General features: G+C 36.5%; 1 protein-coding gene across 2 annotated transcripts; it reads right to left on the minus strand.

Annotated features, from left to right (window-relative positions):
* Positions 1-12,456: 12,456 nt before the first annotated feature.
* On the minus strand, positions 12,457-14,886 carry LOC133852374 (FCS-Like Zinc finger 8-like). 2 transcript variants are annotated; one of them, XR_009895927.1, is made up of 4 exons: positions 14,278-14,886; positions 13,428-14,185; positions 12,646-12,880; positions 12,457-12,541 (listed from the first exon to the last, which is right to left on the minus strand). XR_009895927.1 is itself a non-coding variant. In XM_062289115.1 (3 exons), exons 2-3 carry the CDS (start codon positions 14,138-14,140, stop codon positions 12,778-12,780), a joined length of 816 nt encoding a protein of 271 aa, XP_062145099.1. In that variant the 5' UTR covers positions 14,141-14,185; positions 14,278-14,886; the 3' UTR covers positions 12,457-12,777. The 2 variants fall into 2 exon arrangements, 1 of the variants encoding a protein (XP_062145099.1); XM_062289115.1 differs by having other exon boundaries at positions 12,457-12,880.
* Positions 14,887-15,480: the final 594 nt, after the last annotated feature.

Consider the following 15,480-nt stretch of genomic DNA (forward strand, 5'->3'; position numbering starts at 1 on the left):
TAATCGCAGAAATTATCAAAATGAATACTTAGCTCTCAATTATATCTTTGCATATTTTTGAGTTGCTATTTGACTACTTTATCAGTTATTTATACATGTGTGTTCCGAAGCTAACTTTAGGGAAAATTATTTTTCTGCAAATTTTTCTCTGATTTTCAGCTTTTCAGTGTGAATCATTCGGACGGACTTGGCTTATAGTCCGGACACAAGCGGCCCTGCCAATTGCTAATCTGGCAGTGTACCGTCCGGACGAGTTGGTAACACGTCCGGACGTGATCCTTATAGGTTTTTATCTATCATTTGCTTTCTTTACCATTGACACACTACTGCATTTTTTATTGATTTATCATATCATGTTGTGTGTTTTCTCGCGAACATTTTTTATTGAAGCTTCAACATCCGAACGATGAGGAGGGGCATCATGTTCAGAGGCTTCATAACATTCTAAATGTTCTTGGAGGTGTTGTATTTGTCTCCTCAAGTTGTCCATTTCGATATCTCCCGGGTCTCTTTCTAGGCTGCTGGGGGTTGGTTAGCTTGAGCACGACGACCGCTGTAACGACCCACCCCCAATGACACAACGCGTTTTAAAGCCGTGATGGTCATGAACCTATCAGAACTTCGCAGTTAAGCGTGCTTCTGCAAGAGTAATCCTAGGATGGGTGACCTCCTGGGAAGTCTGGTTTGGGGGAGCCAAAAGCAGACAATATTATGTCATTGGAGGTGGGTCGTTACAAATTGTGACGTCCCACATCGCCTGGGAATGAGGATGTGCTTATATGTATAAATGCACCATTTATGACACAACGCGTTTTAAAGCCGTGATGACCATGAACATATAAGAACTCCACAGTTAAGCGTGCTTCTGCGAGAGTAATCCCAGGATGGGTGACCTCCTGGGAAGTCTGGTTCAGGGGAGCAAAAAAGGACAATATTGTGTCATTGGGGGTGGGTCGTTACAACCACGAACAACCATAAAAATCAAGACTGTTAGTTTGTGATTGGCTGCATTCTGTTTGACAAAATCACTATCTTGTAAAGTTGTTGTTCTTATCAGGGATGCCATATATTTCAGATTCTTCATTTCAAAAAAGTGTTTCAAGATGTTCAAAGAATATTTTGTGCAGATTCCAACTCAGAGAAGTTGGATCCCAAGTTTCCGTCCTGACGGCTTAGGCATGCATCCAACGTACATCTGTCTGGATGCACTTCAGGGTCTAAAAGATTCTCAGTGCTCCAACGTACATCCGTCCGATCGCACTTCAGTGTCTAGAAGATTCTTAGTCCTCCAACGTACATCCGTCCGGACGTCATGTCAACACGTCTGGACACACTTCAGGGTTCGAGAAGAATTAGGTTTTCTTTCACAGACATGTATATGGGAAGATAGCTGCATCCGTTCGGACAACAAGGCAACACCGTTCGGACGAGGTCCTTAATAAGGCAAGACAGGAGAATAATTGCAACCATCCGAATATCAGGGCAACATTGTCCTGACGCGATCCTTATTATGGAAGTTACGTGCAGCAGAGTTGCAATTGTCCGGACGCTAGGGCAACACTGTCCGGACGCGGCCTTAATATGGAAACGCGTGGAACGTGTTATGGAAAGCCAATTGCATAGAAGACCGTCCGGATGCTCAATGCTTCCGTCCGGACGCCGCCAAGAGAAATTAGAGACAGACTCGATTTAGGTCTTCTTAGCCTATAAATAGAGGTATCTAGGCATGTATTCTTTACAGAATTTGGTATTGAATTCTTTATAGCTTAGAGAGGGTGTTTAGGGAGAAATTGTGAAAATCCGCTAGCTCTCAAGCTTTTGCCGTTGTTCTGTTATTATGCTCGTGATTGAAGTCTATCTAAGGGAAGATCCCTAAGGTAAAGGAATTCATAGAAGACCCCTTCAAGTAAGAGACTTGGTTGGGAGGCATTCACGTTAGGTTACGTGGCAGAGTGCAAGATACTTTCGCTACATCAGGTATGTGAATGTTACTGTCTTTGTACTAGCTTTATCTTCTGATAGTGGATTTCCTAGGTTTGGCTGCCCCGGAGTAGTTTTTCTCTTAATTGAGTTTCCACTTTGTTAGCAAAATATCTGTCTCTTTTAATTCTGCACTTTTGATATTTTGTTATACGTTGCACATGCACAAGATAAATTAGAAGTCAATTTAATTTTCAAAGACTTTGAGCAACCATAGCTTTGACACCAGTTTGATACCGGGCAGAAACGGAGATGGAAATAACTACACAAACTCATACTCAAAATGAAAGATAGAACTTTACCACCCAAGAGATAACACCAAATGGATATAGAATATCACCACCTAAAGGATTACAACAAGGGATACAAAACCTTAGAAACTCACCACTCTATGGATCACACCAAAGAGATACAGAGATACAAGGAGAACTCTCCTCTTACAAGCCAAAGGCTGGTGTTTAATACAAAACTCTAGTCTGCCCTACACTTGCACACACAAGTATTATATAAGCTTAGAACAACCCTCTAAGCATAGGATAAGCATCAAATTTAGTTAAACAAGTAGTAATGACAGAAAACAATCATCAGTTAGTGCAGCAGACAAGGGGACAAACAGGCACCTTAATGCATATTCCTGAGAAGCTTGACTACTACACTTAAAATGGTTATAACTTTCGGCATGCAACTCCAAATGGACTGAAACCTTTTTCATTGGAAAGATAAGATTCTGAACTTTAAATTAGACCTAAGCATGTCTTGGAAATGATGGATAATTGGATGGACACAAGGGTTTTTAGAACTCTCTAGATTGCATCAGGATTTCTTCAATTTGGGCATTTACATTCTGTTGAGCCTGTAGACTTAATTGGGCTGAAGCATGGGCCTTTGTTAAATCATCCTTGTTGGGTATACCCATGTCATTAAGTCAGTGAAGAATTTTATCCAAGACTGAATCCAACTCAAATTGGAAGACCTAGTAGATGTGGTTAAGCCTAATTAAAAAGAGAAAGGAGAAAATTGGAATTTCATTAAGTGGAGTTAAAATCGAATTTGTAAATTCCAGATTGAGCATGTCTCTATATTTTAACCATAACTTTCGACTCAAGTATCAGATTATAGTGAAAAAAGTGGCATTGGAAAGATAACCCAAAAGGAAACAAAAATCTCAAAAATAGGTTTTTCATAATTCAAACGTTTCTTATGCCAAAATTGCCTCGGAATATATGACCGAAAATCTAAGCGAATTTTTCTAAAATACTATTCGAACTCGAATTGGGTTTTCTTCAAAGATCTATTTAATGGGACTCCCAGGCACGGATTGATTAATGATTCTACTCTAGAATTCAGTGTGCTAAGAGTGGGTTTTAGACAAGGACTATTAATGTTAAATCTCTCTTAGAGTTTTGGTTATTGTTTAACCATCAACCTTGAACTGTTGAAGCCAACCGAAGTTTTGGTTAAGGAGATCAAGAAGAACTCTCCGGAGGTTTTGGGAGAGAAGCAGACAAGTGGGTCACTTGTTGCAATTCAAGAGTGTGACGATTGCAAATGTTTTGTCAGTATTAACATCTTGTAATTTACAAATTCTTCATTATAGGATTGATTTCCTGGGTTGGCTACCCCGGAGAAAAGAGTATTCACTTCGTTACCAAATATCTGTGTCAATTGCTTTATTTCTTTTCATATTTTGATGATTGTTTGTTTGTGGTTGATTAAATTTTTAATTCCACATTATATTGTCATACACCGATTCAACCCCTCTTCTAGGTATTGTTTGGAGTCTGGTTTATTGATAAGTGCTGAATGTTACACATTCAAGCCCCTTAATTTACATATGTTATGCTCTTAGTTTTGTTATAATTTGATGTTTTGTGTTGTTTTTGTGTTTTCTTGTATTTTACAGGTTTTAGAAGAAAAACCGATCAAATTCCAAGATTATAATGAAGTCAGCAAACTCACTTTTGGATAGATTCAAATTCCAAATCAATTTTGAATTTAAGGAAAGAGAAGTTGGCAAAAATTCGTTATCTTTGGAAAGAATCCAGAATGAGCACGTCTTAGTAATTTAATCATAACTTTCGGCTCAAGTATCAGATTGCAACAAAATTGGTGGCGTTGGAAAGCTAATAATAAAGGTAAGAAATATGTCAGAAATGTTTTTCCTAGTTCGGACTTTTTCCATGCCAAAATCGCCCCGAAATAAAAGACTGCAAATCTGTACGAATTTTGGAATCCTTTTCCTACTTGGATAGAAATTTCAGAAAAGGAGAAGATTTGTAATTATTCTTTTTGGACTAGAAAACCTACTTAGAATTGTAATAGGAATTCTAGAGCTTCTAAAGCTTCTCTAATCCCTATAAATAGGCCTCTAGCCTTTGAAGAAAGACACACAGAAGCTTTGAGGAAGAATCAAAAACTATATCAAGGAGGTTCTTTCTAGTTTTTATTTTCTTCCTTTATTTATTTTCTATATGTATATAATTTTAGTTTATATTAGTTGTAACTAATACTTTAGTTAGGGCTCGATTGAAGCCCTAATCATGTCTTTTTAAGTTTTTCAATTTGCCTTGCTACAATTTATATATTGATGCTTAACTTGATTAATTCTAGTTTCTTGAATTCCTCTCATGTTTATGTTTAGCTAGCATATTCTTGTGGTATGGATTTGTTATTTATGTCAATTTGGATGACCGAGTCCTGGGCATAATAGAGTAACAGAAGAACCCCGACACAGGTTCTTGGATTAATCAACATAAAGATAACTGGAATAGATACCATATTTCAATCTGAGTGTGTTTACCGATTTCCATAGATTTATGCTTTCTTGAAGAACAACTTAGTAGATACCATGCTAAATCTTTCAAGGAAGAAAAGAGTTAGAATAGATACCATGCCTAACTCGTTGTTTAGGGAAATCAATAGCTTTAGGAGAAGATACCATTCCCTTGTGGCTGGTAAGCATTAAGCATCATGTTATGATTGTAGTATTGTGTATATTGCGAATCTTATTTGAGTATGATTAGCGGTGGATATCGAAGCCCTACCTTTTCTTCATAGTATTTTTAATTCAATCTTTTATCCTGTCTTATTCAACATATCGCTTTTAGGAATTTCTCTTTAAATACAATTTATACCAATCCTCGTGGGAATGATCTCGTATTTGCCTGCTATACTATTGTTTTGATCTTGTGCACTTGCGAGTAAAATGTACAAGTATTTGCCTATTTATTTAGGTAGATATTTGCACAACATTTATATTTTCAATTTTGTTGTTATTACTAATAGGCTAATAATTTCATGTCACATTAAATCTATGGAAATTTATGAGATTAGGTACTGACCTATTCCATGGAAAGCATGTAAACTATGCTTTAATCTATATGTGTGCCATAAAAGTATGACTTTGATGCTTTTATTAAGTGACCATATGTTTTGTTAGGTTTGCCAAAAGCAAGTGTTCAAAAACCCCACCATTTTTTTTTATTTTTATTTTTATAAAAACTTGTGAATTCATTTAGTAACCAAAATGCAGGATTTTGTAAGATGAGAGTTTATAACCTAAAAATTAATTAAGTTTATGTTTACAAAATATGTTTCTCTTTGTATAAAATACTTGTCCTAAAAAATGAAAACTTCATAATGACCTTTTAATAATATGCTTCATGGAAATGACCTAAGATTCATATCAAAAGTTCATAGTTGTAAAATGATGTGAAAATTATTTTTTAAAAAATAAATAAGTAATGAGTATGGATTTTAGATTAGGTCATAATCTTTTATAACCAAAAAGTCATAGTATGGTTCTTTTAAGTGATAAAATATTTTTAAACGTTAACACTTAAAGTGATGTTAAAACTATTTTAAGAAAATATTTTATTTCTCATATATGGCATCAAGAAAGGCTTTGATTTAAATCTGAAAAATTTATTTTCATTGCATGTTTTAGTGGTGTTGGATCCAAAATTTATTAAGTTAGTAGCCTTAGATGTGCTTTGGGCCAATGGGCCAAGTGACTAAGTGTAAAGCTCTAGTTAGGCTCATTTAGTGAGTTGTGGGTCCTAGTTAGTTAACCTAGTAATTAGAATAACGTTCAAATGAGCCATTTCTGACCCATGCCTCCATTAAAACAATTTTGAGACTTTTGGAGAATAACTACATCATTTTTTTTTTAAAAAAAAAGTGAAATTTCAATATTAACTCTATTTTGGTTTCTTTATTCAAAAGTATGAAAATATTAACAAAATAAGTTAGAGTACAATATGATACCTTTCAAAAAGAAAGAAAAAAAAAAAAAGAGGGAAGAAATTATGAGATTTTTTCCTTACCTTATTTCTAAGAAGAAAACATTTTTAATAATAAAGAGAAAGGTCAGAAATGTCAAGTAAGTTAAGACTGACTTCTAATATGGATTTGTGTGCCTAACATAGGGCTGACTCAAGTGAATCTTATTGTTTAGGTTTTAGCAATTGTTGCGTACCTTTTAGTGCAATATCGAGGTAAGTGGTACTCCCTGCTCATTCTAAGTGCATTTCAATTAAGTAATTAACGCTTTCATATTATGGCTTTGTGGTAAAATTTCCTTTAGCGTTTCAATGATCATGAAAAGCATTGTTTTATACTAGAATAAGTAGTAATCTTTCTCTTGTGAATATAAAATTATCAATGATTATGATAACAAGTTTTGCCTTAAGATGTTTGAATGTTACGTATTTTTCATTTAATTTATTTAGTTGTCAACACTTCATATTTTTAAATGTTACCACATGATTTAAAAGCTCGAGGTACAAAAATGTTTTACAACTAAGTTGTTAGTTAAACATGGGTACAAATATTCGTGTATGAAATGAGCTTTCCAAAAATCAGGAAAGTTTCTATTGTAAAAAATTTTCCAAATTAAGAAAAGTTTTGTGTAAGGAAATGGTACCCCTTTACGCATTTTAAGTTATGTGATTATTGAAAGTTTAAGGAAGTAAATAATAAGCATGTGTAAGGTGGAAGTATATTATGTAAAGGAAGGTTTTAAGACATTTGGTATAAGGAAAAGTTAGTAGCACAGTACCAGTATAGAATGGAGTGCACCACATGAAGTTACGGTTACGTGAATGTGTGACCATCAAGAAGTTGTCATGCTAAGTGCTCCAATAAGTTAATCAGCTGGCCAGGGCACACCTGCAACCACAGGTGTTGCCAGATCCTTGAAGGTTGGATCACACAATCTCATGCATACAAGGCATAATAGTATGCGATGCCATAAATAACAAGTGAAAAGAGAAGCTTTTACTCATTCAAGAATCATGTCTTTATATTGAGCCTAATGAAAGAAGTTGATTTATGAAATATTTCTGAATATATGATTTGTTGTGTAAGACTAAGAAAAATGTTTTTGAGGGTAGAAAAATGAAGTTTAACTCAAGTAATTGCTTTACGTTATATGCCGAAGTCTTACCTTCAATCTTAATGTTCATTCTTTTCAAAAGGTCCCAACCTCAACCATTTTAACTCGATTGTGAATATTACTTACTGAGCTTTTCGCTCACCCCTTACTTTTTTCCCGTTTTCAAGTCTCAAGACGGTTGATATAATTGGCTGGGATGCTTAGGTTTTTTTTTTGGGGGGGAATCATGATATTCACTTAATTTACTTTTGTTGCATCTATGTTATATTGACAAAGTGTGTCCCAGGCTCATATAAGACAAAAGACCACTTAACTTATTAGATTAGATTCGTTTGCACTTATTATATTAAGACTTTATGGTCTATATATATATATAGGGTTAAATATAAAAAAGCCCCCCCAAACTACCACTCGTTTTTCGGATGGCCCCATAAACTACCAGTGCTTGCAGTCCGGCCTCCCAAACTATCAATTGCTTATTTTTTGGCCCCATCCATCACTTTGTGCCGTCTAAGTTGACGGAAACCAAGTCACATGCACGACACGTGACTCTTTTAGCCCAAAAGCCCGAAAATACCCATTTCCTTTCACTTTGAAATTCCGCCCGTTGTTTTGAGTTTAAAGCTGATTTTTTTTTTTTTTTTTTTTTTTAATTTTCTTTTAAATCTCCAAGACTTCATCGCAAGTCGCACGGTCGGATCTCCATACACCCCGGTAACTCCAGTCACGGCAGCAGCTCGGCATTCTATTCAGCTCGACGTCGCCTTCCGGCAGCCACAGGAACACACCAGACCACCGATACCCAAGCACGATCATCACACGTCGCAAAGCACTCATACGTCGACACCTAGAAGCTCCACGCTCAAAATATCTTCACCGCACCGCACCGCACCAAAGATTCTTCACCACACTCATACCTAGAAAACCACAATTCTTTGATAAAACTGCCAAAAAAAGACAAGAAACACCCCACCACGCACAGGACTTGGATCAGGGCAATCTCTTCGAGATTGTGCTTCTCACCGCACTAGACAAAAACGCCGCACCACGCAACCTTCAAATTAAGGCACGACACCCACAGAATAACATGCCGACAGCCCCCAAATCAACGCCAACAGCCACCAGAAAGAGGAACAGACCACCACAAGATTGACAGCCCAACCCAAAAGAAATTGTTGGTTTTTTTTTTTAAAAAAAAAAAAATCAACAACCCCATGAGTTTTTTCCTACATTTCACTCGCAACTAGGGAATGAAGCTTCATGGATACATGCATTTCATTCCATTGGACTGCATGCAACACCAGGGAAATAGAAAAGGACATGGGAGATCATAGGGAATGAAGCTCTGTTTTTAAACATAAAAACATAGGTGAACAGAGTAGTAGGGTGCAAAGTGCATAGGTCTCAAAATGTGAAAGACTCCTCTAAATCTTGTTAAGTTTTGATTCACCATTCTGCAGGGCTTTGCATGAACTAATTAGTCACAGATACGTGTGTTTCAAACGTTGCATCTTGCCTAAACATTCCGACATAGCTATGTATGTGTGTGTATGCTTTGAGGAAGATGTGCAAGTATACTTTCTTGGTGATTCTGTGAAGAAACATGGATATTTTATGTGCATTGTCAAGCAGAATTCCCTCTAGCTTCCCATTCTCACATGCATGGACCCAAAAAGTTTGGGCGGTGATTCTTTGTAGATTTTTATTTTCTTTTCACTAGGATCTTCATAGTTTTCTTCAAGAGCCAATGGCGGCCTATTATTAGGCGCTATAATTACTCTGTTTGTCTAGAATTGGAACCTTGGCCACGACAATTGCACATGGATTTTTTTCACGCTTTAGCATACATATACACTTGTGACATGATACTTCTTAGCTCATGCTTCTTCTGATTCTATACTAATTAGCTTGACTAAGAAGCAAAACTATTCGAGTGTATTGCTAGGCCGCTAGCTTCTAGGTGCTAGGGTAGGCAGGATAAGATGTTTAATTGTTGCACTGGTCCAAGGCGAGATGGAAGCATATTGATCCCCAATTATCGAGATTCAGAATATGAACTAATAAAGGTTGTTTGAAGCATGGTATTTTTAGTAGTCAGTTTTAAGCCTGATTCTCACGTCTTGTTGTGACGGCTGTGCAATTCTCGAGCTCATGAAATGTGACACTAGAAGGGTCACTAGCCTCATTCACTGTCTCCGGTGCCGCATTTGTTAACTTGAAATCGTGTGAGACCTTATTCGATCAAACCATGCTTACTGATCATCTCTTCTCGAAAAACATATATAAACAGAGAAGATAAAGAAGCATTTTCACAAGCGTAGCGAAACATTGTCTCTAACTTTGTCTCCAACAGCTAGTAGCCGTTGGGTAACTTAAGCAACCAAAGATGCAACAGTGAGTGTTAATTAAGACCTGATCTTCAAGCACGATATATATGATGTAATGTAGGTGGCATGCATTTGATCCGAGAAGATCATGAGGACCTGGCATTAGAAGCCCTTCTGGGTACTTCGGTAACGGACACTTAAGAAACTCAGGTCCTTGCGAATTCTCTCGAGGTCGGCCTCATAGTCTAGATTGACTGGGTTGAAATTGCAGCCTCATTGGGCTAGATGACCCGAAGTTTGGAGCCGGATTAGTTGGAGATTGAGACCGAGGAGTCAGAACAGAGAGGAACACATTTGGAGATGGACCAGGTGCCTCCAGAGTCGGTGAGTATGGAGGCGTTCATGACGAGGATGTAGACCATGGTGAGGAATGTGGCGGTGCCGGCTGAGAGCTCGGTAGTGAACGTGGTGTTGCGCTCACTACCTTTGAAGTCCCTCTTTACGAATGGCAGATTTGTAAATAAGGATCATTGGTCCCACCTTTCATGCAATATGCATGTATGTTTAACCAAGGGCATTGTCAGAATTTCAAACACAAGGAGAGGGGCATTTTCGGGCTAAAAGAGTCGCGTGTCGTGCACATGACTCAGTTTCCATCCACTTAGACGGCATAAATTGACAAAGGGGGCCAAAAAGCAAGCAATTGGTGGTTTGGGGGGCCGAACTGCAAGTACTGGTAGTTCGGGGGGACCACATTATAGTGGTTACAAGTGCTTTGGATCCTAAATAAGTAATCTTTGCGCCTACTAGGCTTTGAAGTTAAAATATCGGGCCCTTCGAGCTTGGGTCATTACATATAAGTTCACCAAGCTACTCGTAGAGACAACAACGAGCCTAGATAGCCTCCCTTGACAAATAAAAGCTCAAACTAACTCTTCTATTTCCATGACATATTTAACTCCAGCATTCTGAAGCTTTGTCTGTAGGACCATTCCACAACTAGGCATTAAATTATTTCTCAACTTGCTTAATTACGGGGGCTTTTCTTTTTCTTTTATTTTGTTTTATTTTGTTTTATTTTTTTATTTTTTCTAAGGATAGACATATTGCAGGGAACTTTAAGAATGAATTTTCATCGTGCAGGCTTTGAAAATTGAAGCAGAGGCTATAGCTTTTATTCTTAGGTTTCTGTGACCTATTGATCAAGTGCTTCACAACTGCTTCCTACCATCCTAGTTCCTATATAGTACGCAAAGACCAAATCTGTTAGAAATAAATTAGTGGTAATAGTAACTTATTAGTTGTCATGGAATTCCAACAGTCATAAAAACCTTTGATGAACATTAATTGACAGCTCTGAAATTTCTTTCCCATCGATCATTTCTCTACGTACATATTTTCTTTACCTATGCCTAGGTTTGCAAAACAATGTCTACCTCATCTATTTACATTATATTTAATGGAGACGTAAAGAAACTAAATTAGCATTTGGGATACTCTTCGATCTTTTCATTTGACTTCAGAACAATGAAGGAAAGGTAAGGAAATTAAAACTTGTAAAACAAGGAATTCGTGTTAGAAAAGAAAAGAAATTGAACAACCATGAGTAGAATGTGAGAAAAAAAGCAGATACGTATAAATGTTAAATACTACAACTTCATTTTACTGGACTCATATGACAGTGTCTACCAATAACAATGATTGATCTAGAGGCAGATAGACACTGCCACATCAATCGCCAATCAAGAGTAGGCATATAGCATTACTCTTTCATTTTGATAAGGAGAAAATAAATATCAGCTAATGATTTAAAAAGTTGTCTAAGGGATTTGCTAAAGCAAGCTAATGTACAATCGGAATCATATTTTCCCTTTAGCCTTAACATTATTGATCAATGCAAATATTTGAAGGACAAGGATGGTTTAACAACCAATTATTCTTTTCAGTGGGTGAGATCGAGTCACTAATCCCACCTCTTATCTACAGATGCCTTTAGCCCTTCACCACTATGTTAGATTAGTTTTGACACTAATTATCTTTTAATTCCCAACTACAGCAAAAGACCACGCACCCTTTGTTGCCATAGGACCCTGACTGCTTGGACTCATTAGTTTGCTCAATCATCCTATAACAAGGCTATAATACTTGAAAAGTTTTCCTCTTCTCCTCATGATAGCAAGGGAATCGAGAATACGGCTGACAACTTTTGATATAATTACAAATTCGACACGAAATTAGATAGATATGGGTCAAGAGGTTAATTCGTTTAATTAAATAGATCATACTAGGATGAACTTATATACCCTTATATCCATGCCACGACACAAAACGAACCTAACACAAATTGTCATCTACAGGGAGAGGTTGGTGATGTAGAGGATAAGAGATTGATAAATTTTCCAAGGAAAATAACATTGTTAGATTTGAAGCTTTGGAGCGTCTCCGCAGGATGTATCCAAATTCTTAACTACTACTTAATTGCTTATTGTCAATTGATTAGGTCATGAAGTGGTGGTATTGAAAAAGACAGTGGAGTTTGGATGTATTCCCTCGAAAAAGTCAGTTTAATTTAGATCAAATTTTCATACGTTGAGCACAACAACCAAGATGGACAAAATGGGTACGAGAAGAAAGGATAAAAGTCACTCGTGGGGAGAGAATCTTCAGGGATAAATTAATTGGTTTAATTTCCATGATGATTCATGTGAAGTTTTAAATCATGCATCATCATCATCTACTGCAAGCAAAAAACCATGGGAAAGGCCTAGGACCAATCAAATTATTCTGTCACTTGAGCAAAATCAACTCTACAATATGTCATCCTCTCTTATCTCTTTATCTGCACGGGGAGAGGGTGAAAAAAGCAAATACAAAGATCAAAAAAATTAGAAAAAGGCCAAAAAATAAAGACAAAAAACAAAAAACCCCCCACTCTGATCTTACAGTTTTGGTCCCTAAAATAAATCGTCCTCGAGTGATCATGATCAAGAACAGGGGAAGGTGACGATATATATATATCCTTCTGAAAAACGCAGGCTTTTTGAGAGAGCCGTGAAGGAACAAAAGACTGTTTGATTAAGAAAATGTCGTATGTGCATCATCAAATTCAGAATTCTCCACTCCATCTAACAGCATTTCTCTGTGGCGGCATTCCTTACTGCAAAAGCCTTTTTCACCCCTGCATATGGCACACAACAAACAATTAGGCTTACACTTTAATTTGTTGAAGTCACAAGGAATATAAAGGAATGCATATAGGCTTTAGCATAAGGTTTTTTACGTAAGAATTTGTTAAAAAGGTTGTGTTTTTAAGTTGTTTATTAACCCTTTTGCAAAAAAAAAAAAAAAAAAAGTTCAGCCAAATGCTTGTGTTAAATATTAATCAAATAATTAAATTTATTATTTTTTATTGATTTAAATTTTTTAGATAAATAATAATTTAACATATATCTCATGACTCTCTACGATAATTGATGTACTCTTGATGAGATTACTTATTATAAAAAAAAAAAGTAACAAAAACGAGGTCGTTTATCATCATCTTGCAAAGCCATGATCTAAAACACTAGTGAATTATTGTTGAAATCCCATGAACAATTCAATAAACTCATTCTATACTTCCATATGGTTGTTAAGGACAAGGCTCAAGAATCCAATGAAAAACCTTTTTTGTTTTTCTGACTGTCCTTAGTATTGTCAATTGAAAAGAAGGAAAGGGACCAAACCTGTAAATGTAAATGTCTTTACTTTGTTCAAGATTCTTCTTGCAAGTGTAGCAGACGCTGAGGAAGTCCTGAAACGCAGGGTTTGGCTCCCCCGGCAAAGAACAGTAGCTCTCCACAATGCAGTTATCAAATATACGCGTCGTTCTTGGTATAGGCCCACGAGATATCACGCACGTATAATCCTCAGAAAGCTCCATTTCCCTCACTGAGAGACTGCCCGTGACAACTCCTGGAGATCCCAACTCTGATAATTGCGAATTCTCAGCCGTCGATATTGGAGACTGATCAGCTGGAGAAATTGTGGAGGGTGGTAGAGGAGGGATTTGAACTCTAAGCTTTGTACCAAAGAAAACCTTTCCATTTCTGGGTTTTGAAGAACTCTCTTCAAGAGCAAGAAGGCCAACGCCTTTGGAGTCGTTTTTTTCCCATGAGTGTTTGTTTGTCAAGAAAGTTTTTGGGGATTTTGGTTGGTTTCTGTCATATGAGAAGGGGTGTGTTCCAAAAGGTGAAAATGGTAAGGTGTCAAGAATTGAGGTTGGACTAATTATTGCTTCAGTTTCAGAGAGACCCTTTGCTATGAAAGCTCTGAATCTTGGAGAACCAAAGAAAGATGGAACAGCTCTGGTGCGTTTTTGGGTGGGTGATGGTTGAGAGCTGTGATCAGTCATTAAGGATTGCTTGCCTGTCACTGCTCTGGATCTATTTCTCAGCATAACTCCCCCTCTTCTCAGATACTCCTCAGCCCAACAAAATAATTCCTAGCAGAAAACAAGAATCGGTTAAGCTTTGGATGAAAGAAAATTAATTTACAAAGAAAATGATACAGAGAGCAATATCACAGAGAGCTCACCTGTAATTATATTCGAGTAAATATTACCCTGATAAATAAAACTCTGAAAAATTGGAAAGCCTCCTAGATCTCTGTTCTCAGGAAGAACTAAAGAAGAAGTAAACAAAAACTGGATTCCCTGAAGAAGATAAAAAACCAAGTCTCATCATAACAAGTTGCATGCAAACCATGTGATCAAGATTAAGGGACATGAAGAAGAGCAAGAGAAAGGGTGTATTTTTATTCTCTGCTGTTTCAGAAAGAAATGGCATAAATTTGATTTACAACTCCTCATCAAAAAGAAAACCCATCATCAGTGTCGTCTGTGTAGTAAATCCGTCTCTCTCTCTCTCTCTCTCTCTCTCTCTCTCTTTCTCTCAGACTTTGCTTTCTGGTAGTGGGTTTTTCACTCTTGCCATCAATTACACTCAAGTCACATCCTCTTTAATCCTTGCAAATCGCAACGAACTTGCAAACAGATAAAAGTGAAAGAGAGAAAAAGAAAAAGAAAGGTAGGCCTTTAACTCAAAAGGGTACAGTTGGGTTGGGTTTTGGCCATTTTAAAGAGAGAGAGAAGAAGGAGAAGAGGAGGGAGGAAGCGTGTGCATGATAATCAGTGGTTTTGACAACACAGCCTCAACTCTTAATTTTAAAAGTCTGACAGATTTGTTTATTATATATAAGAAAGGATAGAATTCCTTCTAAAAAATTTTTGGTGCCTTTTTAAATGGCGTTAATTTAATTTTTTTACTTAAAAAATAATATTTTGTAGATTACCTTTTGGGATAATTTTTTTTATTAAATTCATGTTATCTAAAAGATCAACAAAAAAAATATTAAAGGAACTATAACATTTTTTGTTTTTATTTTTATTTTTTTAGTTTTCTTTGTTCTCTTTCATCAGAAGGAGCTTTTGTCTTTTTGTTAGGGGTTTCTTTCTTACGTAAAAATGGTACTTTTTCCAGACTCTCCTGGACTGTCTGAATCTCCCCTTACTACTGTGCCTGCGCAGTTATAAATGCCGAAATAAACGCACGCACTTGTAGGGAGTGCTTAGGTCACCCTTTTTATATATATATTAAACACACTCCAAGTTGCCCAAGCCCCAAAGGTGAAAAATTACGCTACCGTTTGTTAAATTATTTTAGTTTTTTCACAAAAATCAAATTAAAAATATTTATATTTTAAATATCAAATTAATCACTTTTTATTATTATTTAAACA

This window comes from Alnus glutinosa, chromosome 12, assembly GCF_958979055.1.
Source record: "Alnus glutinosa chromosome 12, dhAlnGlut1.1, whole genome shotgun sequence".
NCBI classification, from domain to species: Eukaryota; Viridiplantae; Streptophyta; class Magnoliopsida; order Fagales; family Betulaceae; genus Alnus; species Alnus glutinosa.

Coding starts and splice junctions, on each gene's coding strand:
- LOC133852374 (XM_062289115.1), bottom strand. CDS start 14,140: ATGCTGAGAAATAGATCCAGAGCAGTGACAGGCAAGCAATCCTTAATG. Junction 12,881..13,427: donor AAAGACATTTACATTTACAG/GTTTGGTCCCTT, acceptor TGCCATATGCAG/GGGTGAAAAAGGCTTTTGCA.